This window comes from Manis javanica, chromosome 1 (assembly GCF_040802235.1).
Source record: "Manis javanica isolate MJ-LG chromosome 1, MJ_LKY, whole genome shotgun sequence".
Classification (NCBI taxonomy): domain Eukaryota; kingdom Metazoa; phylum Chordata; class Mammalia; order Pholidota; family Manidae; genus Manis; species Manis javanica.
Window position 1 is genome coordinate 3,128,155 of NC_133156.1, and position 17,357 is coordinate 3,145,511.

At 40.9% G+C, this 17,357-nt stretch overlaps 2 protein-coding genes and 1 pseudogene across 2 annotated transcripts in view; 1 reads left to right on the forward strand and 2 right to left on the reverse strand.

Moving 5' to 3' along the window:
* Positions 1–17,357, forward strand: part of LOC140848917 (uncharacterized) — a 126,347-nt gene that overhangs the window by 66,540 nt on the left and 42,450 nt on the right. The gene's annotated exons all lie outside the window — the stretch shown is intronic.
* Positions 1–17,357, reverse strand: part of LOC140845526 (transmembrane and coiled-coil domain-containing protein 5A-like) — a 65,723-nt gene that overhangs the window by 1,016 nt on the left and 47,350 nt on the right. The window contains exons 2-11 of the mRNA XM_073219921.1: positions 12,853–12,897; positions 11,715–11,864; positions 11,162–11,285; positions 10,736–10,786; positions 9,966–10,037; positions 7,222–7,278; positions 6,712–6,771; positions 6,233–6,297; positions 5,067–5,124; positions 3,201–3,241 (exon numbers count right to left, since the gene is read on the reverse strand). Of these exons, the coding sequence (XP_073076022.1) occupies positions 3,201–3,241; positions 5,067–5,124; positions 6,233–6,297; positions 6,712–6,771; positions 7,222–7,278; positions 9,966–10,037; positions 10,736–10,786; positions 11,162–11,285; positions 11,715–11,864; positions 12,853–12,887 (713 nt within the window). The 5' untranslated portion in view covers positions 12,888–12,897. The remainder of the gene's footprint in view (positions 1–3,200; positions 3,242–5,066; positions 5,125–6,232; positions 6,298–6,711; positions 6,772–7,221; positions 7,279–9,965; positions 10,038–10,735; positions 10,787–11,161; positions 11,286–11,714; positions 11,865–12,852; positions 12,898–17,357) is intronic.
* Positions 2,723–2,818, reverse strand: LOC140844824 (small nucleolar RNA U13; annotated as a pseudogene).

Below are 17,357 nucleotides of genomic sequence, written 5' to 3' on the forward strand. Positions count from 1 at the left end.
GTGCAGGCTTGCTAGTTACTGTCTTCCATTGCTCTGTTTTATTTTCTTCCAGTATTTATCATTATCTGAAATTATCTTGTGACTTAGTCACACCAATTTATACCCCACTAGCAGAGTATGCATTTCTATGGATCTACACCCTCTCCAACACTTACCGTCAGATTTTTAAAGTTTCACTAATCAATGATTGTAAAGTAATATCTCATTATGGTCTTGATTTGTATTTCCCAGATGAACAGTGATGCTGAATATCTGTGCATAGGTTTATTGGTCTGATGGGTTCCTTTTGCCCATTTATCTGCTAGGTTGTTTGATCTTTTCTTACTAAATGGTAAAAGTTCTTTCTGTGTTCTTGATATGAATCCTTTTCCATGTGTACGTTTAATAACTTCCCTCTACTTTCTAACTTTCACTTGCTCTAAGTGTTGAAGAGCAAAAGTTAATAATTTTCAATAAAGTCTAGTTTATCAACCTTTCCTTTAATTAGAACTAATCCTTTCATGTCATGCTAGAAATCCATGCCCTATACCAAGGCCTGAAAGATACTTCTATCTTCATTGAGGGTTTGTAGCATTTTAAAAATATGTTCACAAATTCTTTGATACTCCTCTCATTATGAGATTTCCCTTCATTGGGATGTGGACTGGACTTAACGGCTCATTTCTAAAGAATACAGTATTGTGGAGGTGCCAGTGTATGACTTCCTAGACTAGGTGCTGAAGACACTGCAGCTTCTTCCTTACTCTCAAGAGAACACCTTCTGTCATATTGGGAGGATACCCAACCAGCCCTGTGGAGATGTGCATGTGCTGAGGAACTGAGACCTCTTGCCAAAATCCAGCAAAAAAGCTAGTGTGAAAATAGATCCTCTAGCCCCAGCCAAGCCTTCTAATGACTGTAACTTTGGCCAACATCTTGTCTGTAGCCTCATACCAGACCTTGAGCTGGAACTACCAGGCTAAATGACTCAAAGATTCCTGACTCATAGAAACTATGGGATGATAAATGTTTATTATTTGAAACTAGGAAGTTTTGGGGTAATTTGTTGAGTGGTAGTAGATAACTCATGCTGCAATCTAAAGATCCCCTTTGTTTCGTTTTGTGGACATTGAAGTCTTTAACACATTGGGCCTGCTTTTTATATATGCTCAATGTTAGTGATCTGATATCATTTTTTGTCTTATTTGGGTAATGTTTTTCCTACCATATTTTTCAACAATTCTTCCTTTCCCCTAAGACATATAATTAGTGTTACATATCAAAGGTCTAAATGTGCACTGTTTCTAAGCTCTTTTTTTGTTGTGTTTCATTGTTCAGTTTTCCTAGTCTGGTCCCAATAGCACACTATCATAATTATTACAGCTTCATAGTATTCCCCACCTCTTGCTTTTCTTTAAAATTTCGAGGTTATGTCTGACCCTTTACTCCTCCAAATATAGTATATTTTAGAATCATTTCATTCAATTCCATGAAAAATCTTTTGGGGAGTTTGATTGGAATTTAATTGACTATTTATCAACTGGAGACAACTGATGTATTTCTGATATTAAGGCTTCCTATCCATGATCATGGTATTTCTCTTCTTTCATTCATGATACTTTTAATATTTCTTAATACATTTCTCTAAATTTCCCTATAAAGGATGAATTTTTTTTCCCTTGCTGTTTTACTATGATTTGTATGGGCAAACCGCCACTGTTTCCTTCCTACATTAACCTTATCCAGCTGTTCTGGGCTGCCTGCAGCTCCAGGACAAATTCATTACCACCTGCCCTCACTGGTCACAGAGAACCCCTTCCCCACCAGTTCTCTGAAGTCTTTCTCTAGAGTTGATCTTAGAGCCAGGATCCAGGATCCATTCTGGTGAAGTATCTTAGAATTAGAATCAGAGGCCCTTTACAAACCTCCTTCCTCCTTCCTGCAAATCTCCTTGAAGCTGGATACAATATTCATAAGGAGGTTCTGGGTGACATTCCCAGGGAAAATCTTAGGAATAACCAACTTTTTAATCTCTTGAGTTAACAACCAGCATACCAGTGCCCCACAGAGTGGTCGAGTAAAACAAGAGGGAAGGTATTTGTAGTTTCCTGAACTAAACTTGTACATTCTCCTCCAGATCACCAACTCTCATTAAGGCAGACAGTCCTTGGGAGTCCATATGGGCAATTCCATGCTTGGCACGGGTGTTAAAAGTATAGGTGAAGACAGTCCTAGGAGTTCTAGGAAGAATTCTACTAGTTGTTCCAGGTACACTATATGTGGGGATATCAAAATATGTAGTACTTCATTTACCTTGTATGAAGGGACATCCCCCTTAAGCCAATATTCTAGACATTTGGAAATTACCTTTAAACACCAATAATTTTATGTTAATCATTTTGATGGAACTCTTTCTAAATAATATTTTATACCACTTTGAATCTGTTTCTGTGTGCCTTCTTAAACAGATTATATTGAACATAATTTGACCTTTACTTGAAAATACAAGGCTACATGAATACAAATTTTTGCTGTCCCAGTGATTCCTTCAGAACTAATATGCACTCAGTTGTTTGAATGTTGAGTTCTTACTCAGGTTAACAAATATTTTTGAGCAATTATGATGTGCTGGATACTGTTAGGTGCTTTATCTCTTTCACAATCATTTCCTCTTTTATCTGTTATTAGGCAGCAGTATACTTGCATTTAGAAGTTCTCTCCCTATGTATGTATATATTTTTCATGTCGGGGGTAAAGAGCTGACATTGTAACAAGGTTTGAGGGAGGCGTGTCTCATACAATAGTGTGAAAACCCAATCACTATGCTTATGAACCCCATTTCTAATCTACTGACTCTACTGGGGATCCACATACATCAAATTATTTCAGACTGTTAAGGGAAGGAGGGAGTAAATATGAGATTTGCCACATCTCTTTTAGGTGATAAGATTCCCGTTTCTGATTACTTACTGGGCTGTTGGGTGCTAATACTGGAAAATGAGATTAGTAATTGCCTTTCGGCAAGAAGTCATAGCATTTAAACTGAGACATGTGGTCACTGATGACACTAGTTTGTTGACTCTGTGTGTGTGTGTGAGAGAGTGAGAGAGTGTGTGTGTGTGTGTGTGTGTGTGTGTGTGTATAAAAGGTTCTCCTTGTCGTCTGCAGGATGGCTAGTAGATCTCCCAGTTTTCAGGAAGTCCTCAAAGATATTTACTTGCCTTTTACAGAGCCATATTCCCTTCTTTTGGAGAGACTTGTCCTGGGAGAAGAAGAAAGGCAATTGATAAATAAGCAATTTTTTGAAGCTGTCATCTCTGTCACGTAATATTCAGTGAGCTATTAGTTATATGTTATGTTTAGATACCATACAAATTTTTTTCATAAGCATAAACATGAAAATTTCAAAGCCCATGCATATACATATATATGCATATATATGTGTGTGTGCAGTATTTATATATACATATGCATATATATATGTGTGTGTATATATATATATACACACAGTTACATATTTATATATGATTTTGTATCACCTTCTTATATACTGATAGGAGTAGAGGAAGGCATAGAAACGTAAAGTATGTTGCCCAAGGTTATACAGCTAGTTAGTGGCAGGGCCAGGCGGGACCTCTGCAAATCCACATTCTGGGCCCTCATAACTCTTCGCTTAACCTTCAGCTCAGCCAGAAACCCTTAGAGGAATGAACAAGCTATGGAAACCACACAAATACATTCTGAGGTAAGTTTTAGAAGTATAAAAATGTAAAGATGAAAATACATCCTGAATTTCTGTGGCATTTCTTTGACAAAATATTTTCTTTGTTATTTCATTTTCCTTTTAACTTCCTTGGGAGATAAAAAGAGGAATTAAGATTTTAAAATTGTGTAAATAAGGCTCATAGAACTGGAATCATGAGAAACTTTGTTTTACAAATTTGGTTCTATAACTTGAGCCAGATGAGGTGAAGTGCCCTCTAATCAGTGCCCAGGGAGCGTCTCTGTAAAGATGGCTCAAACTCAGGGCACGGGACCATCATGGGACTCTCATAATCTTGATGAAGACACTCTGTTTTTCCTCTGATGTGTAGTCAGATGAACACTTTGATGAACCATTGGGGATAGATGACGGGACATGTCAGAAAGTATGCTGAGCCTCATCCTAGAGAGATGGAGTCCATTTAATTTCAGGGTCCAGTTAATATTTTTTTGCTGAGTGGAATATGCAAGAGAGGGGCCAGAATAACTTGCTCAGGACAATCGGAGTCATGGTCACTGTGGGCATGTCTGACATATACCCAAACATCTGGATGACCCCAGGAACAGTGGTGTATTATGGATGTTTGCTTTTTAGGAAAAGAAGACTTTTTTTTTGGTGAGATTATCAAGATCATACATTTCATGCCAATAAATTTCTGAGGAATGTCAACCTTGCCTCTTAAACCAATATTCATTACAAAAATAAAGTTAAATAAAAGTTTATCTTTTAGCCCTGTGAACTTGCTGCCACAAAATGCCAAACAGGGAAAGAGCCGTGATGCTCTGCACCCAATTCTATGTCCTTCTGACCTTTGCATATGTGCTGGTGACATCACGATGTTAAACATGAATGGATTTGGAGCTGTGTCATAAAGAAGTGATGACTTCTTATGTTAACTCATGGGGAGACTGTGATCAGATAGTGACAGATAACCCTGGTGCTGTGTGTTTTGAAAGATTCGGGAACATGTCGGGATCATATGGAAAGAGTTCTGTGATTGCATTAGGAGGGTGGTGTGGTGTATGTGTCATATATTAGCCTCTTCTCTGTAGAGCATAGCCGCAGTTAATGTTCCATCTTACTTGCATTCTGAACCTTCTTAGGTCTTAGACTAGTTTCTATGAAGACAAGCCTCATATTTACTTGGCTGTAAGAGAGGGAAGACAGTTGTCTTCTTTGTTTCAGGTTGGAATGCTTTGAAATTATATCTAGTACTGTTCTTGGAAAATGCACATGGGAAGCTTTGTGTATGTTTCCTGGCTTACAGTGTTTTGGAAACTCTGACAGGCAGTGGCCCTCAGAGGACACAGGGTGGAAGGCTCACCTTATTATTTTGACTGTTATGTTCTTTTCTTGCCGAGTTCATGCTCAAGACTTTTGATCTAGGGGGAAGTGAACCAAGATAGGGATTGAATAAAGTTCACTCAAATATTCATACTACATAATGATTATTTAAAAAGTTTCATATTCTAAAGCTGTGCTGTCCACTATGGAAGCCAGTGGCTGCATGTAGCTATAAACAATAAGTTAATAAAAATAAAAATAAATCATTTCCTCAGTCACACTAACCATGTTTCAGGTACTCAGTAGGTGGCCCTTGGCTCCTTATTGGATGGCACAAAGTTTTATTGGGCAGCTCTGTTGTAGAAACTCATCTTAGCAGTGAAGCCATACTTAATGTTCAAGAAGGCTCTCGGGAAACTTGAAGGTATCCTTCAGAATTCCAAGTCCTGGTACCCTGTGGCCCTCCCAGGCCACAATGCATACCAAGGCTATTTAGAGGCGGTTTGAAGTTTGGTTCTGTTTACCTTGATCCCAAGATCCAAAATATTTAATAAATCTAAGTACTTCTTGAGTAAGTTAAGATTTAACTTCTAAAAAGGGGCCAAGAAATGGGAGTGAGATTTTTTACTTTGTTTTCTCACCATGTCAGGTCTAGACAAACTCAGAAAGGAGGGGCAGGGGCTTTTGTCTTACCATGTCTAACCTTTAATGGTCCTAGTTTAGTAGTTAATATAGTGTACAGTTTGGGTTTGGTAATATGATAGCCTTCGTGTATCTAGAGGTTAGTTTCATGCCTATCTTATATGGCTGAGCCTCTATGTTTTTGGGAAAATGAAGGGTGGTATTAGTATAAAGGGCTTTTCTGTGAAAGTAAGAATGTACTACTCATCAGAGTGCCTGACTACCAGCCCTTTTAAAATCAGATGTTCCTGCCCTTAATATAAACCTGAATAATTGAAAATGTGATAAAAGCATGAAGGGAGATGTGTTTCTGTGGTTTTTTAAGAAGGATGGAAGGAGGACCTGCATTTTAAAGTTGGTGCGGTTTAGTGGGAGTCAAGCAATCACTAACAGAAGGGAGAGAGATGTGGGGTTCGGGCTCACTCAGTCCCGAGTAGGAACTGGTCAGAGGAATGTTTGCTCTGACCCAGGCTGAGATGGAGTTACCACTAAAACCAAGAAGTTCCTTTTTTTCCCAAAACTCACACTTCTCTCTCAAGGAGCCGCGTCTCTACCTCTTCTTCAATGTTCTTTGAAGTTTCCTGGTACTTCTTCCAAGAGAAATAAAAGAAACCACAGTTACTAATTAGAAGCCTTATACTTTTTCTAATCATAAGAAGCATGTATTATTACGTGGTAACATGAATGCTTGGTCTCCTTTTCCAGCCCCGACACCCACCACCACTCCTGATCTCTCGCTGCACTTCCTACCTTCCCAGGCAGGTCCCTGGGTAATTGGTGTCATGAAAGGAAAAGTGCTCGTTATGAATTTAAGAGCACAGAGGTCAGGAGACCAGGGCTGTAACAGAATGATATTGGTGCCGGGTTGTCAGGGACCCAAAGACCCTTTGTCATGCCACTTTGAAGAGTTAATATTGTTCTAGAAAGTGTTCTTTGAAAAGCCTGGTTTCATATTATCCTGTACCTTACAAACCCTTCTCTGTCCCATTACCAAGAAACTGTACCTTAATGCAGAAGACCTGATCTTTGCAGAGCTGGGCCACCAAAGCATAGTCTTCCATTACCTGGCAAACCAAAATTCAGTCTTAAATTTCTTTCAGGAAATTTCTCTAAGAACCCGAGTATACTTGCTTCCTCCTAAATCCCAGACCCTAAATGTAGTTTTCTAATTGTCCTAAATATGTTTTTGCTGTATGTATGAACTCATTTATTTTCTGATGCTAGATAAGCTTTATTTTGCAGGGAAGTTTATTTTGGGACAGTTGAGAGAATAGATACTAATTTGTTGAAGATACAGATATGGAACATATCCTATAAAAATTATTGAAGAGAAGGAAACCTTGGAGACTGCATTTACCTTCCTTTCCTTCATCCCCTCCTCAACCCGATAATGGTTCTGCATCTGGAACCTTATTATATGTAAGTCAATCATTTGCAGAATGCATTGTGTCCTCTAACTGAACATCAACTTTTCCTTCCTCTGGGGGAAGAAATACTGAAATTACTACCATCACCTTAGCCAGTTCCTTCTCTCGGTCAGCACAGGAAGCTTCCAGCTCTTGTAACTTAACCTATAGAAAGGGAAGGAGATGGGTAACTCAAGGTGCAAGCAGGCTTCCATTCTGAAATGCTGTCTCAAAGGTCATCTTACAGGTGGCTGAAGAGCACCAGGTATGATATCAGATGTCTTTTTAATGGAGGAGAGTCAAACCATGCAGCATCCTTAAGGTGAACCTACCTTTCTACACTCTCAAGGCCTTAGCATTCATCAGGGCTCCACTCATGCTTAAACTACAATTCTTAGCTTCCTTCCTTGTTAGCCATTCCTCTTAGGAAAAACATCAATCTTGAAAAACCTCAGTCGTCCTTTTCCTTTTATATACTTACCGCTCACTCCTTTTTTGCTCCCCGTAGTCCTTCCTTCTTTTCCTCCCTTGTTTGATGGAAGCCTATTCTACATTGGTCACTGTGTTGGAGTGATGGGCAGAGGGCCATGAGAGCAGAAAGTCTACAGTGGTGAACAGGATTGACAGGCAGAGTCTCTGCCTCACAGAGCTGCATTATAGTTGGGGACATTAACACATAAGTCAACATGACAATGATAAATGCTATGAAAGAAATACAGAGAAATGTAGTGCTAGCGGTGGCATGAGAGCGATCATGGGTGAAGTCCTGTCTGATGGGATGATGCTGGGTTGAAATCCAAATGGTAAATAGTAGCCAAATGGAGATCTGGAAGAAATATGGCCCATGCAGGGTTGCAGCAAGAGCCAAGAGTGTGAAAGAGCACATATGTAGTGTATGTGGAAGTTATGTGGCTGGAGCGTGGGGAAACACCTGGGAAGGAGGAGATGAGGTGGGGAAAGGTTGACATGGATGAGATTATGTGGAAGGCCTTGTAGCTTCTAGAGTTTGGTTCTTTATTTTAATTGCAGTGAGAATCCAGGTGTGAACTCGAAGTAGTAAGGACATAATTTGATTTGTGTTTTTAAAGAATAAGTCTTTTCTATGTGTGAAAAGTAGATTACGGGTAAGAGCAGAAGCAGGAAGACTAAGAGGCTAATTTGGCATCCAGGCAAGGGCTTATGGTGTCTTGCAGAGGGTAATAGTAGCAGAGGAATAGATGTGCTCGGGGCATATTCCCTAGTTAGAGCAGACAAGCCTAAGTTTTTCCTTCCTTCCACTTTTAGCTCTACTGTTCCCACTTTGATCTAGGTACCATTGTTTCACATCTGAAGACTTCTAACAGTTCCTTTCCTCTTCAGTCAATTATATCCAGGGCCAGAGAGCCAAATGTGCTAAGGGCTGTATTTTCAGGACGGTGGTCTGAGACACAAAGAGGCGCAGCAGGCCTACCATTAAACTGATGAGCTGATTGCCAGGATGTAAGAACAACAGAAGCAAGAGATGCTATGGATTTTATAGAATTAGAGAAATCACTTGAGAAATCTACAACACATGTAGGCAAATGGGTGTAATTTAAAGGGTCAGTGATGCTTTAGAGTTCTTTGGAGGTGGGCTAATAGCTTCCAGGAAAATAATGGCCATTGTTCTGACAATGCCTGGAACTACCTATAGTCTTTCGGCTCAGCTGAGGTGACACAGAATTACCAGACTTAAAGCCTCACCATGGTCTCTGGAGGGCTACTGTCAAGAAAACTTGTTTTGAGCAGAAGGAAGCAAATTCAGTTATTTGGCAAGGCTAGTCAAGGGCCTTCCTAAGCCTTTCTAGCCTGAGCCTCAACTTTATCCTGAAGCACATGCAGGCTCCACATTTCTTCCTTTCCAGATACATTTCCTGGACAAGCGTGGCCAAGGAAGCTGTTTTAGTGGCTTTGGACTTCCTGTTTTTTTTTTTGTGTGTGTGTGTGTGTGGCCATCAGTACTAATTTGGCTGACACGAAATAGGGAAGTAATTCTCTATTTTTCTCTTTCTATGTCTATTTTCAGTGTGTCCATCTCTGCATCATGGCCCACAGACATAGTATGGGTGAAAGTGTGAGTTTCAGACGCTAAAGAGAAATAAGGGCAGGGAAAGATGGAATTCTACAGAAAGTATCAAGTAAGTATTGTACCTGCTTTCTGAATAAAAAAATAAGTCCACCAGTTTGCATCTTTGATCTCAGGGATTGTGCTTGTGCCCAGGTTTTTATCTTTGGAACACAATTAGAGAAATGCTAAGCAATGTATGCTACACTCAGCAGGTAGAGGTCACTAAATATTTGAGTGGTAAATTGAATGAACCTTTTCTGGATGGGGGTCAGTGATAAGAGTGTGTAAATTACCTAGCACACAGTAGATTGACAAATCCTAGGTCTGCTCTATGAATCCATACATTTGCCTCAGCTAGACTTTTAAATAATCATGTTGAATAGGTGACGTTTCAAGGTTTTACTCTTAAAAATATACCATTTCATTCAGTTTTCAAACTGAGGCTGAAAGGGGCTGATTAAATTACCCAACTTCATATAGCTCACTATGTGCTGGGACCAGGATATAAACCAGGGACTTAAGTGTTATATATGCATTGTGCAGTTGTGTTCTGCTCTTCCTGAAGGGAGAGAAACAAAATGTATGGCTTCAGAGTGAAATTCCATGCCAAGGGCAGAAAAGAATTCAGTACTCAGTAGCCTAGGCTTAAGTCTGACATGGGCTAAAACTACAAAGAATTTATCCCAGTTTTGATAGTTGTTTCCACGTAAAAGCTTGCTTCTTGCTCATGTAACCCAAACCCTCTCAAGATTGATTTTTCATTTACCTTTGACTGTTCCAGTGCTCCCTGTAGATGGCCTTGCTCACACTTGGTTGCCTTTTGCAATTTCCTTGTAAGCTATGATTTTAAATAAACACGTATTTCAAAAAAAATACATCAAATAAAAAATTCTAGAAGTCAAAAACACTGTTTGGTGTGTAGAGCCAATAACATGGCCTTGATAAAGCTGCCAGGAGATGGTCCCTTAGTGGATACTTGGTGCCCTTGGAAGCATCTTTATTCTACCTCTGTCTTCTTCTCACTAGTCTTGGCCACCAGAGCTAGAGTCTGCCCAAGCAGGAGTACTTCCCTGAACCCTATGCCATTCCGGGCTACAGAGGGCTGCAGGCGGGGGTCAGAAAGTAGGGCAATCATAGGAAATACACTGTACTTTGAGCAAGAGTTGAGGTGGAGTGAATGTCTGGATAAGGAAAGGGAAGCCCTTGGGATTTAAGTATTTGAAAACTCTGTTGAAAATAAAATTAACCTTTCACCTTCCGACAAAGTGTCAGTGGATTCCATTTTCTTGTGATAGAATGAAAAACCCACGGGATCACCAAATGGCCCACCCACTCCCTTCAACTCATGCTTGCAAGGGAATTTCATGACATTCAGGTACGAGGCTCAGCCTCGTGAGAGGGGGGCAGGGGTAGAACCCACCCCCTGCACAGACTTTTCTGACATGTGGGATCCTCTATGATCATTTTCCCTCCCTTGTCCCTTTGACAACTGGAGCCGCTGCGGGCAACCTGGGGAAAACTAGAGCCCCATCCCACCTTTTTCTGAAGTTCTGTTGTATCATGGACCAGAGTCTCATTTTTCCTTTCCTGTTGAGAGAAAGAAGCAGTGCATAGGTGTGGAGCTCCCTGCTACCACCCGTCTTTATTCAGCTGATTGTTCTTCCTTTCACCGAGTGCTATTTGCCTGCAGTAACTCTACCTCACTGCATATTGTCAGGTAAAGGACCTGTGGTTTGATTTCCACATACGTATCTACACCAGCTCACCAGGATAGACATGCCCACATGCAGGGATTCCCAATGTGAAATATTACCAATATGAAAATTACTCAACACATATTTTACCATGTCTTTTGACTATTCTTTGCGTGTAAAAAAGAGGAGACTAGCTTATCTGATGGCTGATGAGAGATAAGCTGAGGAATAACGCCTTTCAGATGGCTCTTCCCAGCTTTTTGCTTACAAGTCTGGCTATTTCTTCTTCCAGGTCTTGCAGCGTTCTTTCCCTTTCCATGGTGGTACTATTCTGCTGCTCCCTCTCCTCATCATCTGTCAGGTCCTGGGGCTGAGTGATCTCACTTTCCAGCCTGAATAACACAAGCACATAGTGTGAGGAACAGACCGCTTCAGAACTGAAAAAAACACATCTGTCAGTTTTAAGGATACTTCAGTGTCAGTAAATACGGCTCTCAAGATGGAAACCCATCTTTCCTGTGTCCTTATCGTCATAATCACTTCAAAGGCAGGACAAAAAATCACCTCAAAGTTCGACCTGATTCCCAAGTCAAACACCCTAGTGTTCTTTCAGCTCAGGTGAATATCATCCAATCTTTTAAGAATCTCTTTGAAACTTTCTATAATTCACGGTTTGAACCACAGGAAATGCCAAAGAATGAGGAAGAAACTGCTACATAAGATACAGGTCTCTGGAGCAGGTAGGAAAATTGACGTTTGTCTTTTCTCCTCTATCCCATCCCTTGGATTGGGAACTTCCCTCAAGAAACCCCAGCACTCACCTCTGTATTTCATCTTCTTTCTGGTGGATATTGAGAAGAAGTTCCTGATTTGCTTCATCTATTCTTTGGAGATCTCGTTCAAGGTCTCTGTTCAAACTATCAATGTTCCTCCTTGTCTGAGTTAGTCTTAAGATCTCCACCTCCTCTGACCTATAGATTCAGTCCACGAAAGGAACAAGGGCCAGTTATCTCAGGGTCAGGGATCTTCGGGCCAGAAGGGGTATCTAGGAGACATGTAATTCAACAACCTGGCTTTTTCTGGGAGCACACTTTTTCCTTTTTCATAGGAAATTGTATTTCTTAATCATGTCCTACTATTTGTTTCAGTAATTCTCAACTCAGGCAGCCAGAGAGGATTTTCCCAGGCTTTCTTGATCAAAGTGCTCAATATAATAGTACACCTCCTCCCTGCTTCTGGAAGAAGTTTGCTTCCTTAATAGCCTCTTGTATTGGAGAGAATGGTTTCTCAGCAAATGGTGCACAAAATCTGCTCATGAAATACACTTCCACTGAGTATTTTCATCCAGGCACCTGGTACATCACTTAGAGTTGGTTCCTGCCTTAAGCCGCAAGAGCTCTCCACCAGCAGATGGGGCTTCTGTTTTTCCCTCCCTCCTCACATCTAAGAGCTTCTCCATTGCCTGCTACAAAGCTTGAGAATGTACCATGGGAGTTACTGCACCGAGTACACACACATATGATCCAGGCATTCACTTTCAAGAATACAAACATCTTTTTTGAAGTGAATTTGAATGTAATAATGGTAACATCTCAGTGCTTTAGAAATGGTATCTGGCAAATGGGAAGGTCTCAATACCTTTTCTTTTTGTTGTGTGTCGATTGATTTCTCTTTGAAATGCTTAACTGGGAATAAAGTGTGTGGGAGCGGTCTTTTGTTTTGAGTAGGAATGAGGGATGAACTTGCAAAGTAAGTCCTTCCTTGGAAGGGCTGAATGGATGCAGGACTTACAATAGTTGTCACTTCAGGAGGACATGGAGTGCTTGGGGTGGTGTCAGCAGGGGGTTGGATAGACAGGAGTGTAGGATGGAGGAGGGGGAAGATGAGGGATATCACGAAGAGCAGACCTGCTTCACACCTTGGTCCTTGGATGTGGCTTTGCATAATCATAATACTTACTCGTGATCTAGCTGATCCTCCTCGGGTTCTTCCATTGTAGATTCCCTAAAATACAAGCAGAAATGGATGAGGTGGGGAAATGTGTCCATTTATGAAACACAGAGTAACTATCCAAGAGTCCCAAGGGATAGGGACAAAGTCAAGTCAACCGATTTCCTCCCTCCAACCCCCCAGGTTCTGGCCATGACAAAACCCAGCCCTTTGATTCTTCTGTCCCTGATCTGACTGTATGTCAGGTAAGGATACAGTGAGGATACAGGGATAATGCTGGAAAATTCAGTGTGTGTCCTTCTAGTGGGTATATGCGGAGATGGTTCTCTAGAACAAGAACCCTTTCAAACTTTGCTCCAGGTAATTAGAATCGATAAAGATCATCCATTCCTCTGAAGTCCCTTTTTGCTCCGTGCCCAGCTGCTTTCCTTAAGGCCCCATAGGCATGAATGTAGGTGCATAACTGCCCTGAAAAGTAATCTTTCTGACCTCTATCTGGGACTCTGTAAGGATCTTCAGATATTTAGATATTTAGTATTAAATAGGGCTCAGCTCAGAAAAACCCAGGCAGAAGTAGATAATTTGGTTCATTCTGTACCTTAGTTTCCTCTTTTTCTCCAATTCTTCAATAAACTCTGTCCCCCTCCTGATAAGGCTTCCTGATTCTACCTTAGTCGCTCAGCTTCTGAAGTCCAATCTTTCCCCACTGGAACCAACCAGTAGAGTGTCAGAACCTTCCAAAGGGTCAGGACTCTGCTATTGACATAGGATGGGTGGGGCAGCATGTCACAGTGGGGTGGGTGACAATGGTTATTCACGCAGAGTTCCAAGTCTAGATGGGTGCATGTGTTTTATGGCTGAGTCTTCCGTTTGGTGGTAGTCAGTAGAATGGTTGTGATTCCTGGGTAGAATGAAGGGGTGGTCCCTGTGTTTTGTTTTTCTCGCAGATTGAGCTTCCTTTCTGCCCGAGTGTGGCTATGGGAACCTGGGTCCTAAGGCAGCAGTCTGACCCCATAAGTGCTCATTCATCTGACACACGCTGAAACATCAGAAGAGCACTTATGGGTGCCAGGCACTGTTCTAAGCATGAGGGAGACAGAGTGAACAGAACAGCCCAAACACCTGCCGTCATGGAGTTTACATTATAGGGTGTGTATGTGAGGGCGGGAGGGGTAACACAACGCAATAAATGAGTACATTTATTTTATTTTGTATGATAAAAAAGGAGAATGCTCTGAAGAAACATAGGTGAGGAGGGTGAGAGGAAATTCAGTGAGTACTGCTTAAGTGGGAGGGAATTGAAGTTTTAAATAGGGTGGTGCAGGGAAAGCACTGAGCATTGCCAGACCCAGAAGTGTGGTGTGGATGTGTTAAGAGGCCTGATCAATGGGAAGGAAACCTTAGGTTGTGCTGAGGTGAACACAGAATCCTCAGGCCTCACGAACAAGGGTAATAGCAAACAAGGCCCATGGCCCACAGAAGCATGAGCCAGTACGCAGCCGAAGGGCCAACAGACCCAGGGCACCGGCAGGAGGCGTGAGGACGCAAAGCTCCTCATTTGCTGCTTTGAGGACACGTAGCTTTTCCTGCAGCTTCCAGTATTCTGGGGAAAAAGGGAACTCTGGAGAGGGAGAATCTGTCCAAAATACTGAGAAAATACCCATAAGAGATTTTTAACTGGGAAAAGTTTGTGATATCTCGAGTTGGCCCCAGAAAAATAAACAATAGATGCTCTTTTCCCCGTCTTGCAGTGAGGAACTGAGGCTCAGTGAGGCTCAGGTAACTTACCCAGACAGATCAGTGAAGAGTCACTCTGGTCTGTCTTGCTTTAGAGCCAGTGTTCCTCCTACTGTTTCTTACGGTCTCTAATGTGAGGACACTGGGGCCTGGGGATTCTATGATAATTAATTGCTGGAGTTTCATTTCAGAAGCTTTGAGGATTCAATAAAGAACATTTTAAATATCCAAGCAGAGCGTAACAGGAGTCCTAAAATGACAGGGTGTGCGATCAATAAAAGCAGATGGTTAAACCACCATTATTGTTTTGACATTTGAATATCTCTTTAGTCATTTCTAAGTTGAATCACATTGATGAATCAGCTAAAGGTCATGCAAGTAGCTGTTACAGAGAGGAGACCCAGAGAAGAAGCGTGGGAGAGGCTCCCTCTGCTCTCCAAGCCTGGCTGGTGCTCCATCGGCATGTGAAGCCGCTTGGCCAGCCTCATCTAGATCATCCAGACCTGTTCGTCATCCCCACAAAGATCTTTGAGAACAAAAAGTAGGAAGATGTAGCTGGAAAATTAATCTTGAAGTGAAGTTAGAGGGTTTCTGACTGCCAGAGCCTGCCTTGGGAAGGGTTATCTCATCCTGCAGAGTGACCCCTGCAGGGTTCTGTGTGTGTCCAGAGGTTTGGACCGGGATTGCACTCTAGACATTGGAAAACGACAGAATTTGGGTCATGGTGTGCCACTCAGCTATCGTCTCTTAAGGTCATGGATTACAAAGTGAACCTTTTTACTCTGTGTGGAGATGTTTTTGTGTGATTAAAAAGCCAGTGTTCACAGATCTTGGTCTGATAAAGTGCTGAAGAGTGTCCCCTTAAAGATGGTTATTAATTCATAAATGCTTACTTTTAACAACAGGTGGATTTGTGTATATGAAGAAAGCATTAACACCACCTGCCTAATACCAAAACCTTTGCCTTTGAACTTGATAAGCATCCCACAGGCCTCCAGGAACTCTGCTGTGCCACAGTAGAGGTTAGTTCTCTGAGCAACATTACTGGCAGAGGCTGACTTCTCAGAAGCATTTTATTTTCTGTGTTTTCCCCATGTGATGTTCAATTCTATATATAACTGCAGTGCCAAAATCTCTGTCTAAAGAATCAACACTTACCCCTGAAAATATGTAATAACCCTTTCTTCCCACAACTCACCTCTGATGAAAACCTATTCAAAGAGCTTGAAACACAGTGTCTCAAATTTCAATACCAATCACCTGGAGGTGTTAATAAACTGACATGAAATTCGGATGGAATTGGTCAGGGGGGCAGCCTGAGGTTCTGCATTTCCAGCACACTCTGAGGATCTGGCAGTGCTAATGATCTTCAGACCACACACGGAATAGCAAGAGCTTAGACCATTCTGTTTTTCTTTTGAATATTTTGAAGATTATTTGGTCCTTGGAAAAAGTTGCCCCTTGAAACTGCCTCAGTGTTACCAACAAGCTGTTCTGGACACCTCTGAAGAAATATTCTAACAGAGGGGGCAACAGTTAGAGAAAGTGAGATCATGGCAGGACTGTCCTCATTGGCCAACTGTTTCAGCCCTCGGCACAAGCATGAACTCAGTGCTGACCTAAAGGCTTACTCTCAAAATGACACATAAAGATGGATTTTACCAAGACTGCTTGACCAAAATCTGTTTGTTCCTGATATCACCAGGTTCATTTTATTCAGTCTCAAATTAGTTATTTTCTTTGGGGTAATTTGAATTATTGTATGGGGCAAGAATATTTGCATGTCAAAGCACATAAAGAGAAGCAGCCCAATTGTATACTTAAATATTGTACTTGATTGAACAGAAGTAATACTTGTTCAGGGTTTTCATTTTCTGCTTAGATAATTCATTCATTTTAATGTCCAAAAAAACTATTGTGGAAAATGCAATTTGTCAAAGGCATGTTTAACTGTCCAGGACAGATTGGGGACAGGGTATTGAACTAGGCAGCTTTTTAAAAATGTTTTAGCAATGTGTAATATGTATTGCTTTTTATGTAAAAAGCATAGCTATATATTATGTGTCTTACGGAGAAAAATGCCTTACCTGGAAAAAATAATAAGCACGTGGTTCTATGTAAACTATACCAATTCTTAGATTTATCCCTTATGTTCATTTTTTGAAAACTGCCTGCCTAGATGAAATCTTTAACACTACATTTTAGTCCACATCTTCCCTAGTTATTAGTATTCCTGTCTAGCGAGGTTGTCTGTTGTTAAGTAGATATCTCTTCCAAAACATATTTGCCGAAATCTCCTTGACTGAAAGAGATTAAGACCTTAAGAACCATTTATCATTTAATTCTCCTACTTCAAGACTTTTGCTCACAACCCACTACTCAACACCCTGTATCAAATAAAATGAAGGTCTCAGCTTTGGGGACCAGTCTATTCCACAGCAGAGGCACAAAGTAAGGAGCCCTGTATCAGTAAGTTAGTGTTACCTATTTTTCTCTGTCTGTATGGACCTGTTCAGTTAACTATAAATTCAATTTCGTTATGAGTATAGAACTATTCATGTTATCTATTTCTTCTTCAGGGAGTTTTGTAGTTTAGGTGTAAGGAGGAATTATTCCATTCCATCCAAGTCATCGAATGTATATGCCTAGAGTTCATTGTTGGGTCTGTAATCATGTCTTTTTTATTCCTGATGTTGTAATTTGTTTCTCCTTTCTTATTTTCTTGGTCAATTTGTATAGAGGTTTATCAATTTTATTGACCTTTTCAAAGAGCCAAT